The sequence below is a fragment of the Nyctereutes procyonoides genome, unplaced genomic scaffold, assembly GCF_905146905.1.
Source record: "Nyctereutes procyonoides isolate TBG_1078 unplaced genomic scaffold, NYPRO_anot_genome, whole genome shotgun sequence".
NCBI classification, from domain to species: domain Eukaryota; kingdom Metazoa; phylum Chordata; class Mammalia; order Carnivora; family Canidae; genus Nyctereutes; species Nyctereutes procyonoides.
The window spans coordinates 45106337-45122538 of record NW_026575052.1 but is presented as its reverse complement, the minus strand read 5'-3'; the positions used below and the strand labels follow the sequence as shown (position 1 = coordinate 45122538).

The 16202-nt window shown below is 45.6% G+C and overlaps 1 protein-coding gene across 7 annotated transcripts in view; it reads left to right on the top strand.

Annotated features, from left to right (window-relative positions):
• Window positions 1-16202, top strand: part of SH3RF2 (SH3 domain containing ring finger 2) — a 132354-nt gene that overhangs the window by 97739 nt on the left and 18413 nt on the right. For 5 of the 7 annotated variants that reach the window (XM_055331216.1, XM_055331217.1, XM_055331221.1 and 2 more), the window contains 4 exons: window positions 2826-2917; window positions 4215-4385; window positions 10681-10934; window positions 14067-14425. In XM_055331216.1, the coding sequence (XP_055187191.1) occupies window positions 2826-2917; window positions 4215-4385; window positions 10681-10934; window positions 14067-14425 (876 nt within the window). The remainder of the gene's footprint in view (window positions 1-2825; window positions 2918-4214; window positions 4386-10680; window positions 10935-14066; window positions 14426-16202) is intronic. The other 2 variants (XM_055331222.1, XM_055331223.1) reach the window with 2 other exon arrangements.

The following is a 16202-nucleotide window of genomic DNA, read 5'->3' as shown; positions in this document are numbered from 1 at the left end:
CCCCTAGCTCTATTTCTTTCTCTCACTGTGTCCTTGTCCCAGTTTCTGAAACACACACTCCTGCCCCCAGAGTTGTCCACTATCTCCCCTTCTTTCCCTCCTCCTTTGCCTCTTCCCTCCTTGTCCACACATACTCTCCTTCTCTGCCAGGAAACCTCACAACCTGAGAATCAAGCCTCATTTCCCATTCCATAGCAGAAAGCACTCCATCACAAGTCCACTAGTTTTAGTCCTGGTGAGGTTCAGTGTTCCAAGTAGGGGGAAGGACCCCCCTCTCCAGGTGAAGACCCAGAGCAATAAAAAGACATAGCCTGGTGCCATGGAGGGATGGCTTTGCATTCTGGCATCTTCCCCCTCCCTTAATGATTAATAGTGTTTACGGTTAGAAGGGCTTTTTACTCAAACATAACACTGGAAAGTCATGGGTATTAAGTGAAATACATCCTGATTAATCAGTGGTCCAACCGTCTCCATGCACATAAGATTAATTGTTCACATAACAAGACTCTCCCTTGGCACATCTCCCAAGCCCAGCAGGGATTTATCTTGCCCAGTCACAGGGAAGGAGCAGCCTAGCCAAAAGCTGGCAACTTTTCTTCTCTGTTTAAGAGAAACTGGTGTGACAGTATTTGATTGCAAAGCTCAGATTATTTTATGCAGCATTAGAGAGCACCAGATGGGTGACTACGGAATTTTTTTAAGAGCTTATTGAGATATACTTCACCCGCCATACAATTCATCCATTTTAAAATGTACAATTTAGTGGGGTTTTTAAATATATTCATGGATATGTGCAACCATTACCACAACTTTACAATGTTTCTTCCCCTCCACAAGAAACCCTGTATTTTAATTGCCACTCCCATAACCCTTCTCATTTGCAACCTCTAATCTACTTTCTATCTCTACGGATTTGTCTATTCTGGACATTTTACATAAGTGGAATTATATAATATGGTCTTTTGTATCTGGCTTCTTTCACTTAGCATAATTTTTTCAAGATTTATCCATGTTATAACCTGTATCAATACTTCATTCCTTTTATGGCTGAATAATATTCCATTGTACAGATACACCACATCTTATTTATCCATTCATCAGTCAATGGACATTGGGGTTATTTCCACCTTTTGGCTATTATGAGTAATGCTTCATGTATAAGTATTTATGTAGACACATGTTTACATTGTCTCTTGGGTATGTACTAGGAGTGGACTTACTGGGTCTACTGCTAATTCTGTTTAATCATTTGAGGAACCATCAGACTATTGTCCCAAGAAGCTCCACTATATTACATTCCTACCCACCAGCAACTGTATGAGAGTTTGAGTTTCTCTACATTCTCCTCAACCCTTGTTATTATCTGACTGGAATGGTTTTCTAATCCTATCCTAGAACTGGCAAACATAAATACACAGCACACATATACTTAGACAATCATCAACAAAGAACACACACAAAACTACCAAGTCATGTATACTGGCACACACCTCTAGAGTTCACATATATACACATAGAATCCCACATAGACATTTCCAACCACAGGCCCTTATACAGACCATCACAGTATATATACACAGTCTGTATATATTGATATACAGACACATGCATATCAATCCAGAGACTCACATGTGTGAACATAACCAAATATACAATAAACCATACTGTCGCACATATGCATATAATTGTCATGAGTTGTAAACAAACATACACACAGAACAAGAGACACATGCACTCAATAATGCATCCCCACTTGCCCAAATACACATATACAAACAAGAGTTGTACCCACAAAAGTACAGCCCTAAAAAGGCACACACATATAGTTATTATCACTCATGGTGATGTATTTACTCTGGAAGACATGGAAATGGTTGAGATTACGTCAGTCCTTGGGTCTACTGTAAATGGCATCACAGTAGGTCTTTCTACTGGGTAGGAAGACCTTTTCATTTATTTGTTATTTAAGCTACAAGTACATATTGAGTGCATAGAAAAGATATCAATGAACAAGGGATAGTCCCTGCCCTCATGCAAATTATAGTCTAACTGCAGGGGCAGTCACATCTATGAGAGGTGGCAAGAAGGAAAGAAGCAAGGTCATGTGTAACACAGGCAGGGTGCCAGGAGAGTAGTTTCCGGGTGTGTCTAGCACTGTTACTCCCTCTCTCATCCTGGCAAAGTGAACACTATTCAGATTCACCTATTCAAATCACTGGTTAACTGGTATGTCTCTGTGTGTATTAATATGAGCACTAACAGGGGTATGGGCTCAGGACCTAGACTACCTGAGTTTAAAACTTGATTTCTTACTAATTGGGTGATCTTTCCCTCAGTTTCTTATTCAAATTTAGGGAAGATAATAGTACCTTTAGTAAAGATTAAATTAGATGATACTTGCAAAGCACTTAAAAGTGCCTGGCCAGTGTTAAGTTCTCATTAGTAGCCATCATATCATTTTCTGAGAGTAGGTTTCCATAGGAGGGCTAAGTGTACTGGGAGGAGGTGGGGAGAGACTGGGGGGCGGAAATCAAGGAGCCTGGCAGTGCCCTGTCAACTGGAAATTGCATGAGTCTTCATCTTCTGCCCATATCTGAGCAGTCTTTGGGAATGCAGCCCTGGCATACCACCCCAGCAGGCCATAAACCAGTCTATCTCCACCCTACTCTGCCCACAGCCACAAACCACAGAGAAGATGCATGATGGGTGGCACTGGGCATGGCTCTTGGTTTTCAGCTGCATCAGGCCTTTCTGCAGCAGCTTTGCTGTGGGCCTGGCTTGTGGCATTCACTGGTTCTGCTTGGCTGTCTTTTCTTTCTGTGTAGGTCAGCACTTACCACCCTGTACCCGCCTCCCCAGGACATTCCACAGCCATCGTCAGTCTTCCTGGATCCCAGCAACACCTCTCCGCCAACATGTGAGTAACAAGCTCAGCCCTCCATCTCTAGGTCCTGGCCAGAGTGGCCGTCTTTGCCATCCCTCTGCCATCAAGCATTCCCACTCCCAAACCATTCCATCTAGAGAGATAATAGCTCCCCTTCCTTTACATCTTTTAAAGGAAATCATGCTTAATAAAACCCCATAAATTGGCAAACCACATCCTCCTAGCTCATTATTTTCCAAGAATTGAAAGAGACTGGAAGATTATACACCAGAACATTGCTGGGAGGTTGGATATTGCAGTTTCTACTGACTTACTATATAGATTCAAAATGATGGGTCACAAAAAGATGTTGCTTTAGGACCAGCAGAAAATAAATACAGCATTTTAGAGGAGGAAAACCTGGTGGATGAGGACACACCCTCAGCCCCTTTGATAAAACCTTCCAGTGTCTCATGGTCCTTGGAGTCTGGAAGGACTTCTTGATGTCCAGCCTGAAGCCATACACTAGTCACCTGAATCTGGCAAGCCATCATGGGTTCTTTTTAATGCTTTTAGTCAGGCAGATTTTCTTAGTTTCACAGCCTTGCTAGTGTCTTCACCCCTTGACTTATATCTGGATGTTATTTAATCTGCCTGATCCTGTGTGGACTACAGAGTAGAAAGTCGCTGCTCAAACCCAAGGACATATTGTGATATTACAAGTCCATTCTCTTCTATCCTTCCACGAAGCCAGGATTCTACTATGTGCTCACAAACTAAAATCTGTTCCTCCCCCCAATTCTCAGGGTCTACTTCCTTGCCTACATTAAGCTAGCTCCCTGGGCCACTCCTGGGGCTCAAACATGTCCCCACTCTCAGGAGAGGGAGTGGATCAGAGAGGCTTGTTCTGACCTCTCCTTTCCCTTCACTTGCTGGCTACAACCATTTTCCTGGGTAATACTCTGAGCAGTATGAAAAAGCACTCTGGGCAGAGCCACCACTTCCTGTGTGAGACCAGGCTCTGCCACCAATCCCTGGTCCTGTATCTGTCCTAGGGCAATTTCCGCACTGTCACAATGCCACAGTGGCCTAGCTTAGTGATTCACAGTTGTGTGGGACTCTATGGAAGACTGAATCGGGAAGGGCAGGGATGTGGGCCCCTCCACCGTGGTTTCGCCATGCTCCATCACTGCTACCTGCCTTCCATACTGGAGTGTCATTTTTAAGAAGTTTGTTATTGCTAACCATTGGGACAGTGGTCCCTGACATTCCATTTCCCTTTACCCTTTGCTGGTTCCAAGCCCTCTGCTAGGCACACTCACCTTCTTCACCCATTCCCTTGTCTCCCCAGGTTTGTAGCCCTGCACTCCTACTCAGCCCATGGACCCGATGAGCTGGACCTGCACAAAGGAGAAGGCATCAGGGTCCTGGGGAAGTACCCAGACGGCTGGCTCAGGGGTGTCTCCTTGGTCACTGGGCGGGTCGGCATCTTCCCCAACAACTATGTCATACCCATTTTCAGGTGCGTCCCCTCCATTCTCAGGGAGCAGCGGCAGGGTCACCTAGGCCAGGGGCCAAAAAATAACCCCTTAACACTTTATTTTTTTAAATAGTAACAAGTTATCTTTTTTATAGCTCTTCACATTTTACAAGGACTCTTACCTCACTGCCTAGGCCCAAGAGTCCTTCTCATGAAATAGATGTTATTTTACAGATGAGGAAAGTGATGTACAGAGTTCAGCAACCCACTCAAGAACTGAGTTTCAGGTTTTAATACTGTACACACACACCAAAATCCCATTCATACCCTGCACCCTGACACTCCCATCTAGTTGAATAACGGAAACATGCGATGATCAGAAGACCCCTCTGAGGAAACTTCAGAACATCAGGAAACTTCTTAGGACATCAGGCCAGTAGGCGAGTTTCTATGACTCAGGCTACCACCTATCCATACACACCCCAGGCCACAGGCAGGTTACCCTGGAGGTCCGTGTCCCTTACAGTGCTCCTAACCTTTTTCATTCTCTGGCACATGAAACACTTCCCCTTGTCCAGCTGCTCGTACTGGAACCACAGATGCACACACATCCCAGCACCTCCCCCTCCCCCTCCCCCGCACCCCCACATCAGCCCAGGCACAGCATGTCACAAGGCTGTGAGGCCGTCAGCACACACCAAATGCTGGCTTTGTGACATACCTCTGAGGAAAGTGATAACCCATTATACTCTCTGGGAATCAGCCCCGCAGTCATATGTCCAGTTTGGGGGACCTTCATGTAGGTGGGGCACGGTGTCCAGAGGAGGGCAACAAGGATGGTGAGGAGACAGAGAAGCATACCACAGAGAGAAACTAGGGTTAAGTTGCAGAAGACGAGGGTCAGAGGGATCATAACAGGCTGTGTGGACTGGAAATCTATTTCCTGAGGGGGCAGTGAGCCGGCGGATACAACCTAGAAGGTTTTGGTTCAGTGAAAGGCTGCACTTTTTAATGCATAGATTTTTTTTCCAAAAAGGTTGGCTGGCAAAGTGATAGACCAGACCCCTTTCTAGGAAGAGTACAGGTCACCTCTAGCTTTCCGTAGATCCAGGCTTATATAAAATGACTTCTTCATATGGCAGAAGGTTGGAATTGAAGTTATTTCCTTCAGTGGAAGGTCCTTGGAATTTGTTAGAAAGTTGCAAAATCTCCATAGGCAAAGGAAGTGTGTCTATAACTGCTGCCTTGGTTCATTCATTCAACAAATAATTATTGAGCACAAACTATGTGTCAGGCACCTTTCTAGATGAACACCAGTGAACAAAAGACACAAAATCTCTACCCACTAGAGCTTATATTCTAGTGGGACAGACAGACGATACACAAGACATACAAGTAATATATAAAAGATATGTAAGTAATATATGCGGAGTGTTAACAGTAAAGGCTAAGAAGAAAAAGCAGAAAAGCAGGATAGAATTTGTGGCGTCATTGTGGGGGGTGACTACAGTTTTAATAGCTTAGTCAGGGATGGCCTTACTAATAAGAAGGAAGAAGGGAAGGAATGAAGCAGGCGTATTCCAGACCACAGGAACAGCAAGTACGGTTGCCCTGAAGTGGGAGTTTGCCTGACATGAAGGCCAAAAGGACTGAATTACAAGTGAGGGAGACGTTTGTAGTAGATGAGGTCAGAAGGGTAACTGGTGGGCCAGATCATCTAGAATTTCCTAAGTCATAATGAGAAATTTGGTTTTAATGCTATCACAGGGTTTTGAGCATAACAGTGACATGATCTAACTTATGTTTTAAACAGAATCCCTGTAGTTGCTGGCTTGAGAGTAAACTATAGAAAGAAATCATGGAAGCACAGAGACTAATTAAAAGCATATTGTAATAATCTGGGGAAGAGGTGAAACTGAGCTAAGGCAGGTGTCAGCCACAGAGGCAGTGGTTAAATTCTGAGTATACTTTGAAAGCAGACACAACAGGATTTTCTGACAAATGAAATATTGGGTGTGAAAGAGTAGAGTCATCAAGATGAATCCTAGGTTTTTGCCCTGAGTAACTATGGAGTTGCCTTTTAATGAGAGAGAGGGGTTCTGAGAGGTGGCAGTGGGGTGGGGGGGCAGCAAAAACTCAGTTAGCAGCAAATTAAGTCTTAGATGCCTATTAGTAATCCCAGTAGAGATATTGGCAAATGGTTGAGTACAAAAGCCTAGCATTTAAGGAAGAATGTCCAGGCTTGAGATGGTATTTAAAGCCCTAGGGCTAGATGAAATTATGGTAGGATCAGTTACATTGGGGAGAATGATAGTGAGCCAGAAACTAAAATCTTCATGGAATGAGCAGAGAGGCTGAGAGAGGAAATGGTGACAAGATAGAGTGGCAGGTGGTAGAGTCTGATAGTACAAGTCAAAGCTGAGGAGGATTGAGGAAGGTGGGAGAATGGTCTAGAGGTGCCAATGAAGAGCAACCTTAACTTATGAACAGTTTCCTCCATGACATGAATTCTCCATGATCATGTCTACTACTAGGGCATTTGCTTATGCATCGGGCCTTAACCCAAAGTCCTGGTTATTCTACAAAACAAACAAAAAACCTTTAGAATAAGAGTGACCATATAATTGGTCACCCAAACTAGGACACTTTTAAGGGAAAAAATAGAGGTACTTTTAATATACCAGGAGAGCAGGTGTAAACTGAGACGCTCCTAGGAAGAGATGAACAAATGGTTACCCTAACTAGAATGCATGTAGGATTCCATTCCAGTGGACTTCAAGGCTCCGGCTTCCCTTTCCCTCCTTGGCTTTTCTTCTAAGTACAAGTATTATGTCTGTCGGCAAGTCATTAACATCTAGACTCACCTGTTCCAAGTTGGCATCATGTCAGACAGTGGATGGAGTGTCAGCCATAGGTTGCCATTGAGTCTGTCCCTGATCTTGAGTTCATAGAATCCTAAACATATGTGTGTACTGAGGTGCTACCTATGTGGATGGGTGTGTTTGCTTCTAGGGAACCAGTATTTCCAAGAAAGTCCCTGTCAGAATATAGTCTCCAGGGAGCTGTTAGATGACAGAGGATGAGTGCTTTCTGTGTGTAAAGTTCTCCTTGATAGCCCCCTGATGCAAAGAAAGATCTTATCACCACGAATCTTAGACATGGGTGACTATGGCCCAATTTGTCTACCTGGGAGCAGTTCACCCTTGTTCTTGACCACCCTTTCCACTGTGGGTAGTTTAGCTCCTTCTGCCTCTCAGAGCTGAATGGTGTTGTCCTTTGTCTACTGAGTTTCCACTACTTTTAGCAGGTTGTGTTAGGACTAACAGGTTGGACTACATGTACACGGCCCCTTCCTGCTCTTTGGTTTTGTGTGTGAGGCTTTCCCAACCTTCTTTGTCTTTCAGTTTGCAGTGATGCCTCTTACTGCCACCAGCTCTCTTGGTGTAAAATATAGCCTTTTGTAAAAGAGCCAAGGCTTGAAAGTATGAGGCACCCCCTAAGCATTTGCATGTTTGCTCTTATTAGCATTATTCCCTAATGAACACATTCCTGTCACAGTTTTGGTACTAACTCTAGAGAGACTGACCTCCTCCTCCCATCAACTTAGCTGAGGAACAAACTCAGCCAATCTGATGCTCCCTCTTGGGACTTGGAAGCTTGAACCAGAGAGGAAAGAATGTGGGTGCAGGTAAAAACCATCCATGGCAAGAGCAGGGGTAACAGCATCTGATCAGAATCCCTGCCTAGAACCCCACTGCTGGGCTCTCGGCAGCCTCCCTTGGATCCTGTCTCCAAGGCCCCTCTGTCCCTCATGACCTCCCAGCACATTCCCTTCTTCCAGGAGCCAGGATATTTCTCTTTCTTGCAGCCTTTACCAGATGTGTATGCCCTCCTGGTGTGCTATGGGTGGAGAAAAGCAACACACGAGCCAACATTAATTTCTCTTACCTTTCTACACAGAACTGCATAAAGATTACCAAGGTGCGAGCTTCTGCCTCAGCAGGAGGCTACTGCCAGTGGTGAGCACGGCAGAGGGGGTTGAATATGATGCGAGCTCTTATGGGTTCATATCACAGATGGAAAAAGGGACACAGACCCGCACACTCAAAGCAGCACAGTAGAGCAAGTCAGAGGCAACATACATTCTTCCCACCTCAACCCAAGAGTGTCTTTCAATCTCTCCATCTGGAAAACAAGAATCAGAATGTTTGCAGGTCTGGGGTGTTATGGGGACTACTGCTATATATTAGCAAAGTACTTTGATACCAGACCAAAGTGCTGGGCAAGTGCTGAGCTTTTTGCCAAAAGACATAGAGGGACTCAGTGTGAGGTCGGGGCTTGGGATGTAGGAGTTTCTGGAATCTGGCCTAGTGCCAGGCTCAGAAAAATGAGGTCGTAGCTTGGTCTGTAATAGTTGTTCAAAAGAGGGACTTGTGAAATAAGGCTGCCTTGGGCCTAATTAGCTATATTCTGTCCTTGCTGCTGCTGCTGCTGTTACTGCTGCTGGGCTGTCTTTCCTGTTGCCAGCCCATTTTACAGGATCCAAGACCTTGAGACCTCCATTCAAAAGATGGACAGATGCAGCCCTCTGCCACAGAGGTCAGAGGCAGGGATTTCTCTCCACTGCCCAGCCCCCAGCTCCGAAATATAGTCTGAGCTCTTACCGGCAGGCAACCTAAACCTACTCCCTTCACTGACCACATCCCCAAGGACCAAAGACAGGTTGTTGGCCATGAGTAGGAGGCCCTGGCAAGCATCATTCCTGGGCCTCTGGCTACATCTGCTTCGTGGGCAGAGTGGGCCCCATTAAATGAAGCCTAACTTATCTTTGTATAACTGGCTGGCTTGTTGCTAAGCTCCATATCGCTTTTTTAGGCAAAAGGAGGAGGAGAAATAGGGGAAATACCCCAAAGAGAAACCTGTGGGCATTAACGGAAAGACCACCAGGGAGGGCATCTCTGAGCCAGGGCCTTGGGTGAGTCATTCCTGGGGAGTTAGCAGAGGTTATTTCATCAATAGGGTGACAAGCTGATCCATTGACTGCTCAGTAGGGACTGTGATCTTGGGGTAGGATTAGTAAAAAGGCAAGAGGGCCTGTAAAATAGCAGCCATTCCCCATGGGGTTCAGGGAGTAACAAGCTGGAAACAACGGACTAGGGATTTTTGTTCTATAAGATTTTAATACTAATCCTAAAACTCAGCCCAAGGCTGAAAAATTGGAATCTTCTGAAGGCTTGTGTAGGTCCTACACCCTTCTTTAGTTTATTTCTTTCAAGCAGAATGCAGTGTTCTCCTTGCTACCTAAACAATGAAGGCTCCTACCAGCCAAGTTGGGGTGTGCTCAGTGGTAAAATAGTGATAACAGTTCAGTGGTACAGCAGAAGCCAGCCTGGACTTGGATTCAAATATCAGGTCTAGTAGCTGGTTGGCCAAGTAACTCCAAGTCTGTTTTCTCATCTATAAAGTACTAAAAGTACCTACCTCAGAAGGCTGTTGTGAAGAACCCATGGGGTAATGTGGGGAAAGCATTGCCCAATGCCCAGAATCCAGTAAGTGCTCAAAATATGTTAGCCCAAATGACTGGCATCAGTGCTGAAAGGATCATGGAAGCCATTCAACAAACATTTGTTAATAAGCAGTATATGCAGAACACAGAGGATATAAAAGAGGTCATATAGAATCTCTTCCTCCAAAGAGTTTAGAATCCAGTGGAAAAGTCATTGAATGAATAAGAAATCAGAACTGGGTGGCTCAGTCAGTTAAGCCTCTGACTCTTGATTTCTATTCAGGTCATGATCTCAAGGTCGTGGGATGGAGCCCTGCATTGGACTTTGCACTCAGCACAGAGTCTGCTTATCCCTCTGCCTCTGCTCCTCCCCACCTCATGCTCTCTCTTGTGCTCTCTCTCTCTCTCTCTCTCTCTCTCTCGATCTCTTGATCTCTAAAAGAGATCTAGGAAGGAAGGAAGGGAGAAAAAGAAAAATCAGAACTGCAAAGCAAGTTGAACACATACAAGATCTTATGCTCTGAACCCATGGGGTCAGGAGTGATCAGAGCTGGTGTGAAGAATGACAAAATTCAAGTCTTCCTGTTCCATCAGGGCCCCAATATGAGACCCTGTCCCTGCCCCCAGCACACCCACACAGGGCCTCAGCTGTAGGAGGTGAGGCCTACTTAGTTAAGCCTGTGTAGTTGATAAGGGGAGTATAAATGGGTAGGAAGAGGGTGGAGAGAGGCCACATTTAGTATGTGGTTGAGAACTGAGAGTTTTTTAAAATAGGACTCTTAACTGAGCATTTTCTTTATTTCTTCTCTTTAAAATGCTTGCCACAACCAGAAAGACATCTAGTTTTCCAGATTCTCGGAGTCCTGGTCTCTACACCACATGGACATTATCCAACTCCTCTGTGTCCTCCCAAGGCAGCATTTCAGAAGGTGATCCCCGGCAGAACCGTCCCTTCAAGTCCATCTTTGTGCCCACCGCCATTGTCAACCCTGTGAGGAGCACAGCCAACCTGGGGACTTTAGGACAGGGCTCTCTTCGGAAATCCGGGCGGAGCAGCATGAGAAAGAGTAAGTGGTGGCAGAGAGGTACGTGCCTTGAGCTAAGTAGTGAGGGGATCTGACTCGGGGGTAGACAGAGCACCTTTTGCAAAAACGAAATAGTGGCTTTAAAGTATGCTCCTGTAAAGAGTGCTTTTGATTCCCAAATAGTGACTGGCTTTACTGGATGAAGCCAGACCAACTTAAGGTCACTGCCCTTGGTCACCCCATACCTGTACACTGAATGGCTGGGATGATAGCAGCCCTGGTGCCAACATATGAGAGCACAGCCAAGGTGGAGGCTGGCTCTAGTTAGGACAGAATAAGCAAAGTACTTGCTGGGTCAGTGCTTCTCAAACTATGCTCCAGGGAACACCTCAGGGGTGCCAAAAGGGAAACGGGAAGGATGGGGAGGAGGAGGCAAAGAGGGTTAAGGAGTCAATTCTCTGAATCTTGCTTAGTTATTTAACTAATATAAATTATATTCTATAAAAATAAGTCTTCATATCCTTAACCTCTGTCCCAAGTGCTCTTCCACATACATAAATAGTACCCTGTAATCATACCTACTGCGCTGTCTACATATTGCTTTTATTTTTACCTGTAGAACATCCACATTGCTCACATGGCAATACTTTTATCTCCTAACATACTGCAATTTCTACCTAAGACTTCATCTTCACGTATTTTGAAAAGTGTTTGAAACCCATTGTTCTACAAAACATGAAGATTCTACATTTGCATATGTCTCTTGAAGACCATGAGGCAAACAAAGTAAATTTGGCTTATTCTACATCCTCTCTTTTAAACTGGGCTGTGCAGTCTCTCTTCCATCTTAAAAGATGGTTAAATATGAAAATGCAGTACAACTCATCAAAGCAAGAAGGTAACATGTGGGACAGTTTTCCTGCCACACAGGAAAACATGCCAAGAAAATTCAAAGTCTTAGCTGCACCCTCTCCCACTGCCTTCACCTGACCACCTGCTTGGCCACCATTCCCACTGTGCTGCCTCTACCTGACCACACACCTCCTTCCTCCTCCCTCCTGACCTGCCCCCACCTCCCCCCCACACACACACACACAAACACGTACTAAATAATCCCACCACAGCAGGCTTGGGCAAGTGAATGGACCTCTTTAGTACCTACCTCATCAGGGCTATTGTGTAGATTTAACAAAGTAATCCATGTAAGACTGATGGCACAAAGTAAGTCTCAAGAAACCATAACTGTCTGTATAGGGTGATCATTTTGTCAATACTGTCATTGCTGCAACAACCAAGCAGGTCATCTTTGGTCCATCCAGTGTGTGAACTTGACTCAGTATTGACATGTTCACACTCGGTTTAGACCACTTAGGAGTGCTGAGAATTGTGTCTTGTTGGCAGTTGCTCACATTTCCTTTCACACACTCCTTCTCTGCCTTGGCAGAGATCTTGACTGGCTTGAAGTTTTGATTGCTTGCACTATATGCTCATGTGATAAGAAAGCACTAAATCTCTTGGAAATGAGAAGCCAACAAGATAAATAGAGGAGGCATAAAACTGATTTTTCACACATTTCCAGGAGCCTAAGGACATGTCTGCCCAGGGCTGCTTTGACTTTCTCAGGTCCCGAAGGCTTTCACTTTCCCTTTCCCCAAGGTGAGGCTGGCCAACCTATCAATCTCCCCACAGCAAAGAGAAATGACAGGAGAATTGACTGTGTACCTCATAGGGCTGTCAGTGGAAAAATAAATGTCTACATTGAAAGGGCAGACTTGTGTAAATGGCGCCTGGCTTGCTCACAGCAGCTGAGAGCACCGACTGTGTTTAGTGAGCGCTCTGCTTTTCACATTCACATCTGGCTTGACAAACAGTCGTAGCGCAGCCCTCCGTGCTGGACACGGATGACTCTGATTTGCACACATGTCTACAGGCTATCACAAAGGACTCACATCCCTGACTGGATGTCACCGATGGCTCCCTAAATGCTGGGAGACCCTTATGGAGAAGCGGACAACAGAGCTTCTCAGTAGTGTGTCTCCTGTCCCCTCCCCCAGAGTGCACTGAAGTCTCCAGTGTTCCCCTGGTCCCACACAGGATGGAGGCCCAAAAGGATGGGGGCCTCCTGTCCTCCAGAGAATTTGAGGGGAAGGAATGACTTCCTCTTACTGAAAGAGGATCATCTCAGTTAACAAAACAAAATAAAGCTCAAGAAAGTGATAAAATCACATTCCTGAGCCTTGTATATTTGTAGGGTTTGCTATTCTTTACCGAAAAGTAATGAGACCTAACAAACATGGGGCATTTATCCCTAGGCGCTGTCCTCACATTTTGCACTCATCATAAAATGTAAGCCTCCCAGCAGCCCTGTAGGGTGCTGCTGTCACCTCTGGTTTACACATGGGGCTGAGATGCCGGGAGGTGATGTGGCTGACTTGTCCCAGGCTCCCTGGGAGTAAGTCTGATTCCAGAACCTCTGTCATAGGACTTTGCAAAGCTCATCCACACATAATCCAAACCTTTCCAAATGTGCTTCCATGTGGTGTCATGTTTGCCTGCACACACTCTCCCTTAATTCCACTTACCCTTCCTCCCCACGGCCCCCAACAAAAGGGACCCCACTGCCACATGCCTACAGCTTCTGTTAGAATTGTCTCCCAATAGCTGGTCAGAGCCCCCTCCCATCCTCTCTGCCTCCCTCTGTCTCTCCCTCACATCCCTCCCCGTTGACTGACTCTTCTGTTTCTCAATTTCTTCTATCTCTTCTGCCTCCAGTCCTTCATTTCCTCTCTGGTTTGCATACCTCTGTTGGCTTCCCACAGTGAAGCCATCTCTTTAGGTTTGTCTTCTTCACTTTCCAAACCCTAGCTCTGAAGTGAGAGAGTAGGAGGGCATGTGTGCATGTGTGTGAGGGAGAGCGGAGGCAAATGGAAGCAATATACCTTCTGACAGCACTCCCCCCCCCACCTGCCCCACCAAACATTCGCCTAGGCAGTTACTTCCTGCCAGCATCAGCAAACAGCACTAAAAAAAGAATAAGGTCACCTCTGAAAGACCCTGAGAGAATGTGAGTACACTCCAGTTACGAAAGCACTTAACTATTCCGGGATATCAGGACACATGGCTTGCACAACCCCAACCCAACCTGCTGTCAGCAGCCCCCGATGCTGATATCTGTGTCATATAATTCCTCAGATGGATCCCTGCAGAGACCTGCCCAGTCAGGGATCCCCACCCTTGTGGTGGGCTCCCTCAGACACAATCCCACCATGGTCGTTCGGCCTCAGCAGTTCCAGTTCCACCAGCCACAGGGGGTCCCCTCCTCACCTTCGACAGTGGTGGCAGAGCTGGGACCTAAGCCCACTCCCACTGGAGAGCCTGCCCTCACGTGCGTCAGCAGGGGCAGCGACACCAGGATCCGCTCAGCAGCCAGTTCCCTCATCATGGAAGGCAAGGAAATCCCCATCAAGAGTGAGCCTCCACCTAAACCACCTGCATCTGCCCCACCATCAATCCTGGTGAAACCAGAAAACTCAAGAAACGGCATTGAAAAGGTAGGAGTGAAGTGACTTTAGGGGGGCCGGGTATCACCTATTTTGCACAGCGTCCCAGCTTCTGAGGTTAGTGGACAATGAATCAAAATCGCAGCTTCATTTCACACAGTGCTCCACACACACACACACACACACACACACACACACATCCCCAGACCACTCACACCCTCTGTAGATGTGCTACTGGATCTCATTTATGCTTCCTGAGTTTCATACATAGTTCTTTCGAAGCCCAAAGGTGAGTTGGAAAAAGCATGGCCTTGGCATCAGACACATCTTGATCTGAATTCCAGATCAACTGCTTGCTATCTGGTGACTTGGCCAAAACACTTAACCTTTCCTGAGACTCCTTTTGCCTAATCTATAAAATAGCATTAAGAATAGTAACAGCCACATAGGATTGATGTGGAGATGAAATGAGAGAAGATGTGTAAAGTGCTTACACAAGGGTTCATGATATAGAGGAGAAACTGAGACACAGGAGAATTTAAGTGATTTCTCAAGGTCACACCGAATTATAATAACACCAACAACTGACTTTTACTATGATGACCTCTATGACAGGTCAGATCTTTAACCTTCTAGTCCGGGGCTTTTCCCACTAGAGACCTGAGTTCTTGTTAAAATCTTAGGTTCTCAATAATATCCTTGAGATCCTTGAGGCCAAAGGAACAGTAAGATAAAGGTGACATTAAGAAGACTAGGTGATTGCTAGTTTTTAGTTTATTGACCATCACCCCAACTACCACTATCACCCTTATTACAATCACCACTACCAGCATCCCCACCACCACCATCACCCTCAGTACAATCACCATTTCCACCATCCCTACCACCATGACCATCACCACTATCACCACCACCACCACCATCCCCACCACCACTGTCTCCATCATCACCACTATCATCACCACCGTCAACACAGCACCATTACCCATTCCATCCCAAAAGGAAAGACAATATGGTTTCCTCTTCTTTGTTAAGTATTCACTGAGTGCTAACAACCTGGCAGGCACTGTACTGAGGACTTGACACGTCTCACCTCACTTAATCCTGACAGTAACCCTCTGAAGTAGATACTATTATTCTCAACAAGGAGGTATTATTACTGTCACCTTCATTTTAAAATGAGGACATGGAGGTGGAAGGAGTTACGGTACATTATCCAAAGGCACACAGGTGACACATGGCAGTGTCTGCAGTAGAATCCATATCTGATAGAAAAACTCATGCTCTTCATGCTAAGCTATCAGCATGTAAGAAAAGGCATTTGGAAACAGTTAGTGTTGGCTTATATATATGTTAGGGGTTGTTTTTCTGAATTTTAGTAGTCAGATTCCAGTTTCCAGCCCCCAGTTGCCCTTACCACAGGCTGTTAGATAACAGCCCTGAACAATCAGCATTTAATAAGTGCCCAGACCTCTGCAAGATGTAGAGAGCATCCCAAGTACGCAGACACTCACATTCTTAGTGGGGGACACTAGGATCCAATTCCATGGAAAGCAAACGATTTCTAAACAGTAGCACAGAACACGATTAAGCCCTCAGTCAGAGATGTGCTCAAGCAAATACCTGTTGGTACAAAATAGAGATAGAAGAGGCATGGAGAGGTGAAAGAAAGAGAGAAGGGCTTGAGGACAGGAGACCATGCCTCCCGTGGAAAGGGGGACCTGCTCATCAGGGCCAGGCAGCTGGTTCCAGGATGGGGCACAGATCTCAATGCACCAGATCTTTGAATTTTTTTAAAAGACATATGAAGTCCTAATTTTTAAATGCC